Raw genomic sequence first — 19845 nt, 5'->3', positions numbered from 1 at the left:
GAACCAGCTGAGGTTGTAGCCATGAGGTGATGATGGGGGTGGGGATGGTAGGGTTTGGGTATGATACAGATAGATGGAGGAGTCCTCTGCCCAGATGTCAATGCTATATCTATGTTTAGTTTAGGTCATAACCCTCCTGAGAGACCTACTCCAGAGCAGAAAGGGGGGAGGGGAAGATGGGTGTATAGTGATGAAAAGAGATGGAATGGGTGTGACTTTGGGTGAAGGGGAAGTTGTGGCTATGGGGGAGAAAAGATCTACAACTTACTATATATGCATGTAGAATTGTGATTAGTGCACAATAGGCACTTTATAAATATTTCCCTTTCCCTTCCCTCTTGTTGGGGAATTTATCTAAATTATTTTACTTTAAACAGGTAGACTCTGGCAAGCAAGTCTGTACAAGTGTCTCAGTCTAAGGTTTATCTCATAGTGTTTAATCTATAGAATAAGACTGGGGACATATTGCAGATGAAGACAGTGATTAATGTGCACCTGGCTGTAGATACTTCATTGTAAACTGGAGCATTTGGTATTTTTTTTAATTCCAAGATAGTATTTCATAGACTGTAATATATTGTAGAGAGATGGTTGGATCAGATGTTTTATGTCTAACTTAACAAGGCACTGTTGCTCTGAGAATTTAAACAGGAAAAAATTGATTCTCGCTTAACCAGTACCACTTTTCTATAAAAAGAAGTTGGATGGATACCAATGATTTTTTAAAAAATATCATAGTCATTTATGGACACATCAACTTACCACTGCCTTCACCCCCACTGAACATTCCCTTGTAACAAAAAGCAAGAAACAAAAACCAGCTAAACAAAAGATTTGATGACTCTTTGACAAAGTATGTAACCCATGCCATCCACACTCATGGTCCTCTGCCACTTTTACAGAAGTTATCAAGTCCTATTTTTCCTTAGGATCATAGAATTCAAAGCTGGAGGTACTTTGGAGAACATCCTTTCTAACCTCATTTTACAAATCAAGAAACAAGCCCAGAAAGGGGAAATAACTCGTCAACTTGCCCAAACTTGAAACCTCCTAAGCCCTTCCTTTTTGTTGAGAGATCTTTAATTGGGGGGGGGGGGGCAGTTTGGCTGAAATAGGGAAAGTTGACCAGTATAAGATCTTGCTACTTAATTCTCAAAATTTCCTGTGTCATATGTCTTTCTGCACAAAAGGGAAGGATTTTCATTTTCATTCTTTTCCTTTTTATTATGAATTTGTCAGATATCAACAACACTTATATTCCCTATTTTAAAAAAATAGCAAAAGGGAGGGGCAGCTGGGTGGTGCAGTGGATAGAGCACCGGCCCTGGGGCCTTGGAGTCAGGAGTACCTTGAGTTCAAATTCCACCTCAGATACTTAATAATTACCTAGCTATGTGACCTTGGGCAAGCCACTTAACCCCCATTTGCCTTGCAAAAAAAACTAAAAAAAATAGCAAAAGGGGATTGCATATGAAACCATGACTCTCTATTAAGTAAGCTTGCTTTTTAAAAAGTTCTAGTTTAGCTTTGACCTGTTAGTTCCCACATTGCCCTGCTTTTGTTCCTTCTGAACCTCTTGCTCCCTTTGATTCCATTTGAATCCTCTTTTTCCCCTTTTTTTTTGAGGTAGTGGTGGTTTTGCTGTCATTATCCATTTTCTCCCATAACCCTCTCCCCCAACCAACAAGCAAAAAAAAAAATCAAATACACACATTCTCAATATATATATATATATATGCCTCATTTTGTCCCTTAGGTTCATCACCTCTTTACGATGAGTTGAAAAGTATGTTTCATTAGTCTTCTATAATCCTGATTAGTTTTTTCATTTTTCCAATTCTTGTCTTTCACAGCTGTTTTCTATAATGCTATAGTCATTTTTTTAAACTGGTCTCCTGATTCTGCTCTTCACTCTGCAGTAGTTCACCCAATGTTCTTTTAGGTTTGAAAAGGTCCTTTTTTTTTAATTTAAATGAGGATTATGTGATATGATATATGTAAAGCTCTTCACATATTAAGATACTTTGTAAATATTTGCTATTAGTATTTTTCCTAGACCACAGCAATATTCTATTAGATTCTTATGTCATAATTTGTTAGTTGTTCCCCAATTGATGGTCATCTACTTTGTGTGTCAAAATTTTGTGTATCTAGATTCTTTTCCCCTGCCTTTGATCATATTAGAGTATACATAGTAGTGGAATTGTTGAGTCAAAATCAGTTTGGTTCCAAATTACTTTTTAGAATGGTTAGATAAACTCACAGCTCCACCAGTGGTATATTAGTGTGCCTTTCCTCCCTTAGCTCTGCCAACAATTTCCACTTTTTTCTTTTGGTCATCTTATCTGTTTCTTTTTTTTGTTTGCTTGTTTGTTTTGCATTTTGCAAGGCAATGGGGTTAAGTGACTTACCCAAGGACACACAGCTAGGTAATTATTAAGTGTCTGAGGTCACATTTGAATCCAGATCCTCCTGATTCCAGGGCTGGTGCTTTATCCACTGTGCTACCTTGCTGTCCCTTCTTTTGGTCATCTTTGCCAAAATGATGGGTATGAGGTAGAAACTCTGTTATTTTTAGTTTGCATTTTATTTTATTACTAATGATTTGGTATATTCTTCCTTAGGATTGCTGACAGCTTGCATTTCTTCTTGTCCACATTCTTTGACCACTTATCTATTGGGGATAACTATTACTCATGTATTTCTATCAACTTCTTCCTGTTTATCAGAGAAATTTACCTCAAATATTTCAAGCCCCCCTTATTTCACTGCTTCTCTTCTAAACCTGCTTTGGATCTTGCTTGTGCCAAATCATTTTGATTTATGTATTCAAAGTTGCCTACTTTATCTCCTCTGTTCCTTTCTATTCATTATTTTTTTTAGGTTTGTTTTTTGGTAAGGCAAAGGGCGTTAAGTGGCTTGCCCAAGGCCACACAGCTAGGTAATTATTAAGCATCTGAGACCGGATTTGAACCCAGGTACTCCTGACTCCAAGGCTGGTGCTTTATCCACTATGCCACCTAGCCGCCCCCTTTCTATTCATTATTTAGGCAAGAAATCTCTTTTTCATAGCTGTGAAAGTTATCTCCTTTTTTAATCCTTGAATTTAAATCTAGATCACAAAATCACTTATAGTTTATTAGGATATATATATATATATATATAGTGTTAGCTTTTGAGATAAATCTAATTAATGTCATATTGCTTTTATTTTTCCCACTAGTTTTTGTCAAATAGTGAATCCTTAGAGTCCTTGGGTATAACATCTAATACTATTATGCTGCTATGTTTGGTTGCTTATAAGCATTATGTACATAATCTGTTACATTGATCAACTTTTCTATTTTTAATTGTATTTTTTCTCAGTTAAATAATATAAAAAATTTTCCATTCATTTTTACAAGCTTTTGAGTTCCAAATTTTTCTTCCTCCCTTTGTCCCCTCCCCTGTTCTGAAAATGTTAGGTAGTTTAATAATAGTTTACACATGTGCTATCACATATAATATATTTCTATATTAGTCTAAGTTGTGGAAGAAGAAAAAGATAAAAGGGAAAAATTGGTATGAAAAAGAATAATTGAAGAAAATATACTTCAATCTGCATTCATAGTCTATCAGTTCTTTACTTGTGTATAAATAGCATTTCCTTTTGAGTTGTTTATACTCGTCTTAGATCACTGTGTTGCTTAGAAGAGCTGGGTTGATCATCAAAGCCACTAATATTGTGTATATTGTTTTTCTGGTTCTGCTCACTTCACTTTGTATCAGTTTGAACAAGTCTTTCCAGATTCTTCTGAAATATGCCTGTTCCAAATTTTTTTTTTTTTAGGTTTTTGCAAGGCAAATGAGGTTAAGTGGCTTGCCCAGGGCCACACAGCTAGGTTATTAAGTGTCTGAGATCTGATTTGAACTCAGGTACTCCTCACTCCAGGGCCCGTGCTTTATCCACTACGCCACCTAGCCACCTCATTTCTTATTGCATAAAACTTTTCTATTTTTAAACCAATAACATAGTTTTGATGACTTATATTTCAGGTCTGATACAGATAAGGTGCCCTTTTCCCCACTTCTTAATTTTTTCATGGTGAGATTAAGATTATTTGCCTTAATCAAATACTCCCTTTTCCAATTACATATTTTTGTGAGCCTAAATTTTTTTCAGCTAAGAAAACATTGAAAAGAATTGATTGCAGAAGCAGAACTGAGATATATGATATTAAATCAGACAAAACAGAGATCTGCAACAATATGCAAAACAATACAAGACTTCTCACTAAATTTTTTGAAAATAATTATTTTCTTAAAATATTATTGTGCTAACATATAATAACTTTATTTTTATTTATTTTTTGCAAGGCAATGGGGTTAAGTGACTTGCCCAAGGACACATAACTAAGTATTAAGTGTCTGAAGTCAAATTTGAAATCAGGTCCTTCTGACTCCAGAGCACCCCCCAGCTGCCCCTTTATTTGATATTTTAAATGAATTAATATTAAATTTTTGTTTTAATTTATAATATAGTAAATATTGATAGATATAACCCATATAAACAAAAGTTCTTTTAGGTCCTCAACAATTTTTAAGAATGTTAAGAGATAAAACATTTTGAAAATAGCTGTTTCCCAGAGGTTGCAAACTCTCAACCCAACTGGCCACAAGCTTTTAGCTGAAATCCTAGAACCTAATTAAAAATATAATTGGAGAGTGTTTAAAAAAATAAATTAAATACAACTCAGTATAGAAAATGTTCGGTTGAAATTGTTATCAACTTCATTAACAAATGAAAAATGAACCACTCTGGAACTCTAGTCTTGCACCTGTCTTGGGAAGTAGTTAATTATCCCAGACCAAAATCAACAAAGATGCAAGTTACACTTTCCCTGTTTTGGAAACCAGTTAAAGCTTGCCCTTTCCCACTTTGCAATTGTGGCTTAGGTCCAGAGCAAACTTTGCAGTCAGTTGACAAATTTGTTGACTTTCCTGTTAAGAGGACTAGTAGTTCTGTTAATGAGAAGGAAACATATGGTGGTTTCCTGATGACTTGGTGTTTTGCTGTGTGTTCTTAAAAAAAAAAAGACAACAACAACCATATATATATATGGCACTTTCCATATGTGCTTAACACCTTAAAATTTTTATTATAATTGATCTCCACAAAAATCCTGGGAGGTGAGTACTCTTTTTTAATTTAAAAAAAATTTTAAATTTAATAGTACATTTGTTCCCAATTACATGTAGAGATAATTTTCAACGTTCATTTTTGTAAAATTTTCTTCCTCTCTCTCTTCCCCCCCCCTTCCCACAGCAAGCAATCTGAAATAGGTTATACATACACAATCATGTTAAACATATTTCCATATTAGTTGTGTTGTAAAAGTAGAATCAGAACAAAAGGAAAAAACCATGAGAAAGAAAAAGCATAAAACAAAATTTAAATAGTGTGTTTGATCTACATTCAGATTCCACTGTTCTTTCTTCAGATGTGGATGGCCCTTTTGGAATTCTTTGATCACTGTATTGCTGAAAAGAGCTAAGTCTATCCTAGCTGATCTTCATACAATGTTGTTGTTACTGTATAATGTTCTGCTAGTTCTGCTCACCTCACTCAGCATCAATTCATGTAGCTCTTTCCAGTTTTTTCTGAAATCTGCCTGCTCTTCAATTCAGTACATTCATATATCACAAATGTTTCAGTCATTCCCCAATTGATGGGCATTCCCTCAATTCCCAATTCTTTGTACCACAAAAAGAGTGGTATTTTTTGTATATGTATGTCCATTTCCCTTTTTTATGTCCTTTTTAGGATGCAGACCTAGTATAGCTGGATCCAAGATATGCATAGTTTTTTAACCTTTTGGGCATAGGTCCAAATTGTTCCAGAAGGATTGGATCAGTTCACAATTCCATCAAAAATGCATTAGTGTCCCAGTTTTCCCACATCCCTTCCAACATTTATTATTTTGTTTTCTGTCCTATTAGCCAATCTGATAGGAAAGAAATGGTACTTCAGAGTGTTTTAATTTGCATTTCTCTAATCAAGGTGGGTGCTATTAATAACCTCATTTTACAGATGAGGAAACTGAGGCAAATAGTTTAAGTAACTTGCCTGGGGTCACACAGCTTGTGAGCATCTGATGTTGAATTTGAACTCAGGTCTTTCTGACTTCAGGCCTAATCCTATATCCATTGCACCACCTAGGTGCTCCATGATAGGAGGACTAAAACTTTGGATAGGTAGGCCAGTTGGAAGTAAGTGAAGCAGATTGAGGGATTAAGAGATAGATATTTTTAAAACAACTTTTAATTTTAATTTTAAAAATTGGAATATATATAATCCTCACTCTGTCATGTTTTTGTCAACCACAAGTACTAATGGAGTTTAAGGCTACCTTTAAGGTGATATTCTAAACAAGAGAGGTTGAACAACCTTCCAGAATATTGTGTTCATGTCTGTGCACTGAAGCCAATGGATCAACAATTACATAAATTTGAAAGAATTTTAGAAGGAACCTTGATAAATTGCTGTTAGAACTGTAAATTCCAACCACCACCACAACTTTAGTGCCCCATCCCTTCCCCCTTTCCATCCCTCCCTCACCATTTTACAAATTAAATAATGGTTAGGAGTGGCTTTCCCAAGGTCACATAGACAGCTGTTCCTTCTCACAAGTTGCTGAATTGCACAAAAGAAAATCACATAATCTTGCTTCATGGGCCCACTACGGAATTTAAGTTATTTCATCTCAACTTGGTCTTTTCAGCTATAGGATAGATAGTCCTTTAACACTTAATAATTAATTAATAAAAAATTAATAAATTCTTAATAAATAATTAAATTCTATATTCTATTCCTCACAGGGGACATTTTAAATCTCTTCCCAAATCTCTTATAGCTCTCTTCCTTGTATTACTTTAAGAGAGGATTGAATCTTAGATTTACTGAGAAAATAAAAGACCATGACAACCCTCTTCTCCCCCTTTTTAGTCTTAAAAATCCTCCTCCACTACCATCAACACATGTGGTGACCCATTATCTCTTCTCTTTTTCAAGACCAACACTTCTACTTGTTTTTTTTTTGTTTTTTTCAAGGCAACAGGGTTAAGTGACTTGTCCAAAGTCTATGTAAGTATCAAGTGTTTGGATTTGAACTCAGGTCCCCCTGACTCCAGGGCCAGTACTCTCTTCACTGAGCCACCTAGCTTCCCTCAACCCTTTTACTTGTTACCTTGATAGCATTCCCTCCTCATTTATCCAGCTTATTATTACCTTTTTCTTTTCCTAATCTACATTTTCTCTCTAACTGCCCCTCCCTCCTAACTGCCTCCCAATTTTCCCAAGTTTACCCTCAAAAAGTAAACAAACAACCGACCTTTAGCACTATTCCCTCGGGCTGTTGTCTGAATTCTCTCCTCCCTTTCAATAGCCAAACTCTTGGGGAAAAAAAAACTGCTTCCACTTTCTCTCCTCCCTCTTAGTTTTCAATCCCTTGGTGCCTGGTTTTCAACCTCTTTACTCACATAAAACTGCTCTCTACAAATCTCTCAGCAGTCTCTTAACTTGGCAAATTCAAAGCTTTGACTCAGTTCTGTTCCTTTGACTTTTCTACCCCGCATTTTACTGTTGACCAAACTCTCTTGGATATCATAAGAATTGTAAAGAAAGATCAATCTCACTGGTGAACCTAACACTGGTCAAAGCCTTAGACATCCGGGCCAATTCTGTTTGCCGACTGAAGACTTGTTTGTATTAAGCAATCACCATGGCAGTTGTTTCCCAGAATTTGGGGCTAAAATTAGACTTTTATTTCTACGGAAGAGGCAGGGCTTCTGTGAAAGTCCTGAAGAATGAAATTGAATCCTAGAGAAAACCTTTGCCATATTTATTTATTGATTAATTGATTGCCATATTTATTTATACAAGGATTTGAGGATGGTCAGAAATGAAACAACAGCTCAGTCAGTGTAAGCCTATCTATTTGGTCTTTCCTCTATCTTTTAATCACGTGAATGTGCTTTAGCCGGGCTTATAATGTGTAAGCCACACATGTCATAAATAAACTAGTGGCACTGTGCTGAGAGCATTGGGAAGTGCCAGAATCAGGAACTTTTAGAGCTAGAAAGGGATTTAAGCCATCTAAGACACCCTTTGCATTTAAAAAAAATAGGAAGGAAGAAAGAAAAAGAAAAAAGAAAAGAAAAGAATGAGACTCAGATCCAGAGAGAGGAAATAGAATAAGTAGGGCTTCCCTTGTCTGCTTCTTTCTTCTATTCTTTTTTGATCATAACAACCATTTTTCAATTATTCTGTCTCCTACCACCCTACAGAACTCTCTACTGTAACAAATAAGCAAAATCAATCCATCCAACAATTGTGTTGTTCAAAGTGTGAAATATTCTGTGCCTGCAGTCTTGAGACCTTGAGACCTCTCTAATGACATAGGGAGAAAATTGTTTTTTAAACTATATACCACATTTGCTAGATTGGAGCTTTATGTGTTTCTTTACTTTTTATTAGGTCCTAATTAATTTTGTTTTTGTGGTAGTCATGTCTTGTTTTTTGTGATAGTCATGTCTCACTTTTTGTGACTCCATTTGAGGTTTTCTTGGCAAAGGTACTGGAGTGGTTTGCCATTTCTTTCTACAGCTCATTTGACACATGAGGAAATTGAGGCAAATAGTGAAATTTCTTGTCCAAGGTCATGCAGCTGGCAAAATGTCTGAGGTCAGATTTGAACTAAAGAAGAGGAGTCTTTTCTGACTCTAGGTTCAGCATTCTATTCATTGGACCACCTCCTGCTCATCTTGATTCATTAGTTTCCCTTTTACTGTTTTAAGATGCCAACTTTGTTTTATGTTAGAATATTTTATAGAGAATATGAAATAACAATAACAGTAGCTGTTATTTATATGGCACTTTAAAGTTTGCTTTACAAATAGTATTTCATTTTATTTTACAACAGCCATAATATTATCTCCATTTTACAGATAAGAGAACTGAGTCTAATAAAGGTCAACTGATTTGACAGTTAATAAGTGTCAAAGGTCACATTTTGAATTCAGGACTCTTCTCAGTGAATCATCTTTGATCTTCTTTTAGGAAACATTCATAGGACAATTGGATTATGATTTTTTCCCCCTCCCTTTACTAGAATTCAGTAAACTACAAGTCTAAACTAGCAGATGATGAGATCAACCACGACTATCAGAGAATATAGGTAAACTTAACCATGCCTTGCCATTTAGTTATCAATATAATTGAATATAATCCAGCCAGCATTTATTATGATCCTATTATGTATCTTACTATATTAGGTGTTAGGGATAGAAATGTAAAATTAAATAGTCCCTGTCTTCAAGCAAAATTCATTCTATTGAGGGTGATAGCTGTATAATGGTAGAGGGGAGTAGTTTGTAACCACCCCAAAGACTGTTTAATGAAATCTAATTAAAAAGGTAAATGAAATGAAATTGTAAAACCCTTGCAAGTTAGTCAATAAACATTAAGCACCTACTAGGTATTGTACTAAGCACTATTCTATACCCTCTAGAAACCAACCCTGGATTCGAAGTTAATAGGATATGAAGGATCTTTGCACAAAAATGGTGGTGATCATTAATGACTTTCTTTCAAGGAGCTCTTTTAAAGATTATGAAGAGCTTTCTTCATAGCATCTCAGGGTGAGTAGTAGTATGCCCATTTGATGTATGAGGAAAATTGAGTTTCAGAAAGGCTAAAATAATTGCCCCAGGATCAAATAGTAGTAAGCAATCAATCATATATTTGAATCTGAATCCCTTGATTCCCAATTTGGGATTCTTTGTATTACACCTGGTACAATTTTCTGGTAGCTTTTCAGTAAAATAAATAGACCTTTCTTCATTTCGGATACTGTGAAGGTCATTTGCCTTCTCTGTAGCACTTGTGTCTTATGATCCATCCCTCTCATCTCTGACTCTGACCCTAGGGACCATCTTTCCTTTGTTTGAAGCCCAAATAATGCATTTTGCCTTAGGACTTTTGCTCTGGAACCCATTTAATTTAGCATTAAAATTTCCTTGAAGGCCATTTGAATCAATTGATGGGGACATTGAGAAATTAAAGTCTGATAGTAAGTGAACCAGTCTCCCAATGCCCTTTTCCCATTATACTACATTTATTTGGTAGGAGAGAATGCTGAATGTGGTGCTCTTACTTCTATGACGACTAAGATTTTTCTCTTAGGGAAATGTTAGTCTAAGCCTGATTTTCTGACTACCTTTCCCCTACTTTCCCTCCTACATCTGTCCTGGTGATACTATAGCTCTCTCCTGGAAACTACCCATCCAGGCAGGACTGGCAATCCTCCACATGCTCTGCTCATTGAAGAGTATGAATCAGAACAGACTTACAGCTATCAAAAGATTTAGTCAGAATGTTCTTTCTAATTATGTTCCTTACATTTACATAATTATCAAGCCAATACAGTATCTGGCACATAGTAGTTGTTTCATAAATGTTTATTGATTGGTTGCTATGTCAGTGTCAGTGGGAGAGCAATCTGTTTATCAATGACAATGACTAAAGTCTTATTTTATAGTTAAAGTGATATAATCCATTACATGAAAAATGAGGCATAGGTAATCACAGAACCAAGACTTAACAAGAAACTTAGACATCAGTCCAAACCCTTTATTTTATAGAGGAGAGAACTGGCACCCAAAGAAGTTCCAGATCAGGGTAGCAGTAGCTATTAGGATTTGAACCTTGAACTTCAGATCCAGTGTTCATTTCTCTACATCACTCCAAGTACATTGATCCATACCTGAAAGGCCAAGCAGATATATTCCTTTCTCTAAGAGTTTATATTCTGTCCTTCATAACTGTGCTAACCCTCCTAATGGTTATTTAAGCTTGTTGTTTTTTTTTCCTTTAAATGATGAAGACCAAAAACTTCTTACTGAACATCTGGTGCTGCCCCATAATTCTTTGTACTTTCCCAGGTTCTGGAAAACTGGAAAAGGTTAAAAGAATAACAGAAGCTGCCAGTTGGGATGTGGTTTCTAATATCACCGAGGACATCATGTTGAATCATCTCAGCTTGCTCTGAGTTGCTTAATCTCTATTTATCTGTCAAAACAGCATTTTTCCTTTTTTTGACAGTTGAGAAAACCATGTGTTTCATTTCATCTCATCAGCCAATCATGGATAATTGATCAACCTGTGGTTTCAGAACCCCTCAGTCTAAGCAGGAATTTCTTGTTTCCTTACCACCAGTAGCATGATGCTGGTGCCATTTTTATACAACAGACCATTTTTAGACTTCACCTTATGATGAGATTACACTTGTGCTTAGTGATTCTAATTAATTAAAATGTTATAGGTGGATGTTGAAGGTTCATTTATTCTTGAGTCCAGATTCAAATGAAATGTATATTAAATTCCCTTTCTGTGCTGGGCATTGTGTCAGGCCTTGGGGGGAGATACAAAAATGAAATCAGGCACAGATCTTGCAGGCTAATGGGGATATAAGACATTTAGGAACTGCTAACTGTAAAACGAAGTTATGAGATTTTTGAGACTAGAAAGATCATTTAAAACTATCAAGATCTGGGGATAGGGGAGGAGAGAGGATCAGTTTAGGCTCCATGGAGAAGGGAAACCTGGGCCTGGCTATTGAAGGAGGGGACACCTTTATGTAACATCCCCCCAGAGTAGCAAATGCTATGTACAAAATGCTTAACTTGCACTTAAGAGATGGTTTTAAGAAGGACCAGTCATATCAATTATCTCAATTTTCATAAGAATTTTAAAAATAATTTTTAATAATTTTGCTATAATTTCATCTATTTTAAAATTGAATTTTATCTATTTTTCGTTAAATTTTAAGTTACAAAATTGTCATCCTTTTTTCTTACCCTGCACTACTATTTGACCCAGGGTATGTGTGTGTGTAAAAACCTCTCTATGCATACTTCTATTTTATTTGTTCTCTGGCAGCGGATAGCATTTTCCTTTATAGGTCTTTTATATATCTCAAAAACAAATAATTAGAAATATGTCTTATAATTTTACTTTGAAATAAAAATTTCCTCTTACTATCTCTAATTTGTACAGATAGACTGTAGCAATTGATTGTTATTTACTGGTTTCTTTTGTAATCTTTTTTTTTTGGAAAGATTTTATTTATTTTGAGTTTTATAATTTTCCCCCTATTCTTACTCCCCCCCCCCCCCCGAAGGCAGTCTGTTAGTCTTTACATTGTTTCCTTGGTATACATTGATCTAAGTTGAATGTGATGAGAGAGGAAATCATATTCTTATTCCTTTGTAATCTTATACATTTGATGTCATGAATTTAAAACCATATTTCTTGAGAAGGCCAATGCCTCCATGTCTTTTCCTCTCACTTGCTTTTTTTTTTAAGGTTTTTGTAAGGCAAATGGGGTTAAATGGCTTGCCCAAGGCCACACAGCTAGGTAAGTATTAAGTGTCTGAGGCCGGATTTGAACCCAGGTACCCCTGACTCCAAGGCCGGGTGCTCTATCCACTGAGCCACCTAGCTGCCCTAAAACCATATTTCTGAGAAGGGTTTCATGAGGCAACGAAACTGTACTGGGCCTGGAGTGGAGAAGATAGCACCTTCCTCGAAGGGCTTTTATGAGGATTAAATGAGATAATATTTGGAAAAGCATAGTAGGGGCTAAATAAATGCTTATTCCCTTCTCTCTCACCTTCCTTCCTGGTTTTATGGCTGTGGTTCAGAGCTTAGCAAAGTACTTGGTAAGAGTAAGGTTTTAGGGGCAGCTAGGTGGCCAGTGGATAGAGCACCCGGCCCTGGAGTCAGGAGTATCTGAGTTTAAATCCGGCCTCAGACACTTAATAATTACCTAGCTGTGTGGCCTTGGGCAAGCCACTTAACCCCATTGCCTTGCAAAAACCTAAAAAAAAGAGTAAGGTTCTAGCAAACACTTAATAAATGAATTAGAGTCTTGAAATTTGTGACCTTTTCAAAATGATTCTCATTTATCTAGGCAGGGAAAATTTAGAGAAGCTGAGAACCTTTTCCTCCCTTCTGCTCCAGTGGTTGTTAACCAGCAGCTATCTCAGTTTATCCCCTCCATTGAGGTCACTTTGTGAAACCGATTTCATGTTTTTATGGAGTTTTGGACAGGGTCCCCCCACTTTCAGTCACTAAACATTTATTAAACACCTACTGTATGCCAGGGGGAATCTATGTCTTTGATGAGTCAAAATGAAGAAGGGGACTTAATGATATGTTTTCTCCCTGCCCTTTCAGAGTTTTGGAAGCACCAGCACTGTGACCCTTCCTGAGACCCTATTGTTTGTTTCAACTTTGGATGGAAGTCTACATGCTGTGAGCAAGAGGACAGGCTTAACCAAATGGACTTTAAAAGAAGGTAATTTGAATTTAGCCTAGGGATGTGACTGGGCATTTAATTGACTGTTGGGAACAAGTGAACAGTGGTGAGCCATTTAATAAAGATACTTCATTAAGGAGAAAGGGAATGGTAGTGAGGAGATAGATCTTTTGAAGATGATTGAACAGTGGCCAGCATGGTTTTAATTAGTTTGTCTGGTGCTGGAAAGATTACTCACAGATTTAGAATATAATTGGTTCTGTTTGCATCTGTCTAATCTTTGTGTTTGTGTAACAACTACTATGACTTTTTAAAATGATAGAATTGTCTGGTTAGATTTTATGAAAGGGCTTTTCATTTTTTAAAAATGTATTTTGTTGGGCGGCTAGGTGGCACAGTGGATAGAACACTGGCCCTGAAGTCAGGAGTACCTGAGTTCAAATCCAGCCTCAGACACTTAATAATTACCTAGTTGTGTAGCCTTGGGCAAGTCACTTAACCCCATTTGCCTTGCAAAAACTAAAAAAAAATGTATTTTATTCCTGCTTTTTTTGGTTTTTGTTTTTCCCCTTATGGTATTACCATTTCACAGAAACTTACTAGCTGTGTGACCCTCAGAAAATCTTTTAACACATTTGTTTCATTTTCTTAACTGTAAAATTGGGAATCATTATAGTATCTGTTTCTTAAAGTAGTGTGAAGTCAGAAGGAGATAATTTTATAAAAGCACTTAGCACAGTACCTGAAACATTTTTGTTACTATTTTTTCAGTCATTTCACTCATATCTGACCTAATTTGAAGGTTTTCTTGACAAAGTTATTGGAATTGTTTGACATTTTCTTCTATAGCTCATTTTACAGATGGGGAAACTGAGGCTAATAGGGTCAAGTGACTTGCCCATGATCTCACAGATAGTAAATGTCTGAGACAGGATTTGTTCTTGACTCCAGGTTCTTTATCTATTACAACACCTAGATGTCCATTTGACACACATAGCTGGCACTTAATAAATATTTGTATCCTTCCTTCCCTCTTTTCCTTCCATCCTTCCTCCCTTTCTCCCTTCTTCCATTCATTCTTCTTCCTGCTATCCCTACCTTCCTTTCTTGTTTCTTTCCTTTTTCTTTTCCTACCTACTTTTCTTTCTTTCTTTCTTTCTTTCTTTCTTTTTCTTTCTTTCTTGTCCTCTTGCATAGTTAAACAAAACAAACACAATGACTATATTTGACATTGCATGCCTCATTTTATACCTGCAGTCCACTACTTTGCAGCATAGTAGGAGTATGTTCCATCAGTCCTCAGGAGGCAAGATTGGCTATTATGATTACTTGAATTATTATTTAAGTGTTGTTTTCTTTTACACTCTTGCTTTCATTGTATATGTTGTGCTTTTAGTTCTACTGTTGTTCTCTATCACTTCCTTCAACAGGTTTTTGAAAGTGTAAGTACAACAATATTTCATGTTAATGTATACCATTTGTTCAACTATTCCCCAATCACTAGGCTCCCACTTTTGTTTCCAATGATTTTTGCTGCCCAAAGAATGCTGCTATAAATGTTTTGCTACATATAGGACTCTTCTCTCTTGGACCTTCTTAGGCATATACTTTTTATAGTAGGATACCTGGGTCCAAAAGGATAGGAACAATTTAATGACATTTCTTGATTATTCCAAATCATTTTGTTTCCTTTTGAAACATTTCTTTTTTTTTTAACATGACCTTCATTTTCAAATATGTCTCCCCATCCCCTAGTGTAAGGAGCCATTCATTTTAATGAAAAAGAAAAAGAAATGGGGAAAAAGCAGTTCACTGAAGAATCAAAAGTAAAATACTTAGCCTGTTGTGTCTAACCTTTTTTCCTGTAATCTTCCATCTTTTAAACTTATTTATAGGTTTAAACTGTTAAACTGTGGTGACATTCAGAGATGTTTCTGAGAAATGGTAGAATTGTACCTTATTCGAGGAATTGTTTCATGCCATGTCTAGATTAGGGGCTTTCAGAATACTCTCTGTTCAGTGTAAACGTTTAGTTGGCCCCAGGAGATGACCCATCCAGCTTGTTCTTTTGTTTTTTTCCTCCACAGCCCTGGTCTCTGATTAATTACCTTATTGACCACTGAGTGTGGTTTTTTTTCCCAATAAAATATCCTTATTAGCATTCTCAGAACACAAACATTTATAGATTTCTATAACTATTTCTATATTCTATAACTATTTCTATAACTAAAGATTAGTGGTCACATCAGTGGACTAGCCCTATTGCCATCCATGTGTCTGAAGAAGGAGAGACTTGCCTGACTTCTTTCTTCATGACCCTGGTGGTCCTAGGAATCAAAGGATGAGTGCCTAGGGGAAGGCTGTGTACCAACTCTACCACAATGATCTGAGTAACCACAGAGCTCTGAATTGTGTTAATATGTACTCTGTCTTTGACATACAAAGCCTTTAGACTAGTTCAACTCAGCTTGATTTTCTTAAGTTTTTGAATTTCTTTCCCTGCAAAAGTTTGAAAAATCATTATGCTCAGAAGAGTAACATGTAAGCATCTTTTGTGATTTGTGATTTTTGGAGAGAAGAACTTCCCTCTACCAATGCTTCCTGAAACATTCTTTGAAATTGAAGGCTTTAGCAAATTGAAGGACCAAAAGGTTCAGTGATTTACTTAGATCATGCAACTGGTTTGGGTCAGAAGGAAGTCATGAAGCCAAGTCTTGATTCCTCAACCATCTTTCTGTCTATTATGCTACACTGCTTCTATACAGTCCTTTTCCTTTTAGGGTTCTCATTTTTCCAACTATTTTCATCCTTTATAGATTAAAAAAAAACCCTTGATTAGGCCTCAAGAATAACCACTAAGGAATCACCTCTTTGTGGCTCTTGTTTTTTCTTTCCTTTGGTGTTTTCCCATTGTGTTTGTGTTCCCGAAATTAATTTGTTCAGATAATACTTTGAAATAAGCTGATGGAATATGCTGGTTCCTCCAGAAACTGGGGGGAACTTGGGAGCCCACCAAAGGGAGAATAAACCCATTTTCAGACCAAAAAATTATCAGTTTTTGTGGTTTTTTAAAAAAAATAGCCACAATTCCATATTAATATTTTGGGGAGAGAAAATATTTCTTTTTATTTTCAAGGCAATGGGGTTTAAGTGGCTTGCCCAAGGCCACACAACTAGGTAATTATTAAGTGTCTGAGGCTGAATTTGAACTCAGGTACTCCTGACTCCAGGACCGGTGCTCTATCCACTGTGCCACCTAGCTGCCCTGAGAAAATATTTCTTTTTTTATTTAATATTTATTTATTCTCATTTTGTACAATTTTTTTATACATTAATAAAATATTCTTGTTTAAGAGTAAACAAAATACCCCCTCCCTCCAATATAGACTCACTTGAACAATAAAGTAAAGGGGAAAGAAAAAAATTAAAATTAAAATTAAAAAAATAGGAATAATTGTAGGTATGGCCAGGTGGCGCAGTAGATGGAATACCATCCCTGGAGCCAGGAGCACCCAAACCCACATCCAGCCCCGTACACCCAACAATCACCCAGCTGTGAGACATGCAAGCCACCCCAACCCCACTGCCCTGCATAAACCAAAAAAAGGAAAAAAAAAGACCTAAAATAAAATAAAATAGTAATAATAGTAGGGGTGACTGGGTGGTGGACAGAGCACTGGCCCTTGAGCCAGGAGCACCTGGGTGGGTCCAAATCCGGCCTCAGACACCCAATGATCACCCTGCTATGCGGCCCCAGTCAGGCCACCCAGCCCCATTTGCCCTGCACCCTCTCCCCGAAAATAATAATAAAAAATGTGCTTCAGTCTGTGTTCCAACACCACCAACTCTGTTGTGGGTGGATCGCATTCTTTATGCTAAGTCCTTCGGAAAAGTTGCTTCCATGTTTTTCCACCATTGCCATCGCTGATCACAACTCCCTCCTTTCATATTTCTCCAATACCATGTACTATATTTTCTCTCTCCTTTCACTGACTCTGCTGTACGGTAGCTGAGTGATGCATCAGATAGATCCTTGGCTCTGGGGCTAAAAGGCCCCAAGTCCCCATACCACCCCTTAGGTCCAGCATCCACCTGGCCCTATGGTCCTGGACAGGCCATCCAATCCCAGCCCCTTGCAAGAAGTAAAAAAGAAAATGTATTATATCTGACCATTCTCCCCCCATGGTCCATCCTCTCCTTCATTCACATCCCACCCTTCCCCCGTCCCTCCCTCCCTCTTACTCCAGATGTCTATACCCCCTTGAGTATATATGCTGTTTCCTCTCCTAGCCACCTCTGATGAGAGCGAAGATTCCCTCATTCCCCCTTGCCTTCCCCCCTTCCATATCATTGTAATAAAGAAAATTTTTTATTATATGACATATCTTGGCCTATTCCCCCCTCTCCTTTTTCTTTCTCCCATTACATTTCCCTTTTTTTCTATTGACTCCATTTTTACACCATATTTTATCTTCATATTCAGCTTTCTCCTGTGCTTCATCAATAAAAGCTCCTTCTACCTTCGCTGTTAATTGAGAAGGTTCATATGAGTATTATCAGTGTCATTTTTCTATACAGGAATATATGCAGTTCATCATCATTAAGTCCCTCATATTTTCCCCTTCTCCTCCAATCTCTATGCTTCACCTGAGTCCTGTATTTGAAGATCAAACCTTTTGTTCAGCTCTGGCCATTCCAACAGGAACATTTGAAATTCCCCTGGTTTATTGAAAGTCCATCTTTTTCCCTGGAAGAGAACATTCAGTTTTGCTGGGTAGTTGATTCTCAGTTGCATTCTAAGCTCTTTTGCCTTCTGGTATATTGTATTCCAAGCCCTATGAGCTTCCAATGTAGTTGCTGCTAAGTCCTGTGTGATCCTGACTGCAGCTTCATGATATTTGAATTGTGTCCTTCTGGCTGCTTGTAATATTTTCTCTTTGAATTGGGAGTTCTGGAACTTGGCTATAATATTCCTGGGGGTTGGTTTTTTTGGGATCTCTTTTTCAGGAGGATCGGTGGATTCTCTCCATTTCTATTTTGCCCTCTGCTTCTAGGATATCAGGGCAATTTTCCTGTAGTAATTCTTTGAAAATGATGTCAAGGCTCTTTTCCTGATCATGACTTTCAGGTATTCCAATAATTTTTAATTATCTTTCCTAAATCTGTTTTCCATATCAGTTTTTTTATTGAGATGTTTCACATTTTCTTCTAATTTTTCATTCTTTTGGTTTTGAAGTATTGAGTCCTGATTTCTTGTAAATTCATCAATCTCCCTGAGTTCTATTCTTTGTCTGAAGGATTTGTTTTCCTCAGAGAGCTTTCTTATCTCTTTTTCCATCTGGCCAATTTTGCTTTTTATAGCATTCTTCTCCTCAATAACTTTTTGAAATGTTTTATCCATTTGACCTAAGCTGGTTTTTAGCATGCTATTTTCTTCAGCATTTTTTTGTATTTCCTTGACTAAGCTGCTGACTTTATTTTCATGGTTTTTCCTGCATCTCTCTCATTTCTTTTCCCAGTTTTTCTTCTAACTCCCTCATTTGATTTTTATAGTCTTTTTTGAACTCTATCATAGCCTGAGCCCAATTTCTGTTTTTCTTGAAGTCTTTAGATGCAGGAGCTTGTGCTTCCTCATCTTCAGACTGAGTGTTTTGATCCTTCTTGGGCTCATAGGCAAAATATTTCTCAATGGTGTTACTCTTGTTTCTCTACCTGCTCATTTTCCCAGCCTGAGCCTGTTTTGGGGGTGCTTCCTGAGGTTTTGGGACACTCCCACAAGGGTCTCAGTGTGTGAGGCTCTGTCCTCCCTCCTGGTCTGTGAATGACCATATGTGCCCCCCTCTGCCACGGGGCTGAGGTGGGGGGGGCCCTGCTGTCCTATGGGGGAGGCCTAGACTGTGATCAGGATCTGAATGTGGTCAGAGCCCCAGAGTCCTGTTCCAGGGGCAGAGGACAGAGCTCTGCAGTCTCTCTCTCTTCACTCCCCTCCCTAGGCTCAGCACACTTATGCCCTGGGGGCTCCTGCTTACTACTCTGCCTGCTTCTGTTTCCTGGATCTGGACTGCCTTGGCCATGCTGCTCCTTGTGTGCCCTGAGGGCTGGGTTTCCCATGCTCTCTCTAGCAGAGGTCTCCCCCCCCACCCCATTCCCCCAATTTGTGCCCGGTGCTCCCCGGGGGCATAGCTCCAGAAAGTCTCCCCCTCTACTGTGAGCCCTGGCTCCCAGCGCCCTGGGGCTGCCTCTGGGAGGCTGAAGTTCTTTCGCTCTGATGGGCTGCCCCTCCAACCCCGGGGAGCAGAGCCTTTCTGCTCTTTTCCAGGATACCTTGAGTAGGAGAACTGCCTCACTGGGTCCCTCTGTGGGTTCTGTCTCTCGAAAATTTAGTTAGAGTCCTTAGTTTAGAAGTTTTATGAGAGAGCTCCTAAGAGAGGATCTGCTCTTGTTGCTATCTTGGCTCCACCTCTGAGAAAATATTTCTAATGTTGAC

The 19845-nt window shown here is 37.3% G+C and overlaps 1 protein-coding gene across 1 annotated transcript in view; it reads left to right on the top strand.

The window, feature by feature from the left end:
- Positions 1–19845, top strand: part of ERN1 (endoplasmic reticulum to nucleus signaling 1) — a 119509-nt gene that overhangs the window by 23112 nt on the left and 76552 nt on the right. Inside the window, exon 2 of the mRNA XM_074224481.1 lies at positions 13277–13397. Coding sequence (XP_074080582.1) covers positions 13277–13397 — 121 coding nt within the window. The remainder of the gene's footprint in view (positions 1–13276; positions 13398–19845) is intronic.

The sequence above is a fragment of the Macrotis lagotis genome, chromosome 2, assembly GCF_037893015.1.
Source record: "Macrotis lagotis isolate mMagLag1 chromosome 2, bilby.v1.9.chrom.fasta, whole genome shotgun sequence".
Classification (NCBI taxonomy): Eukaryota; Metazoa; Chordata; class Mammalia; order Peramelemorphia; family Peramelidae; genus Macrotis; species Macrotis lagotis.
Note: the sequence above shows the minus strand (reverse complement) of the source record. Positions and strands in the feature narration are given on the sequence as shown.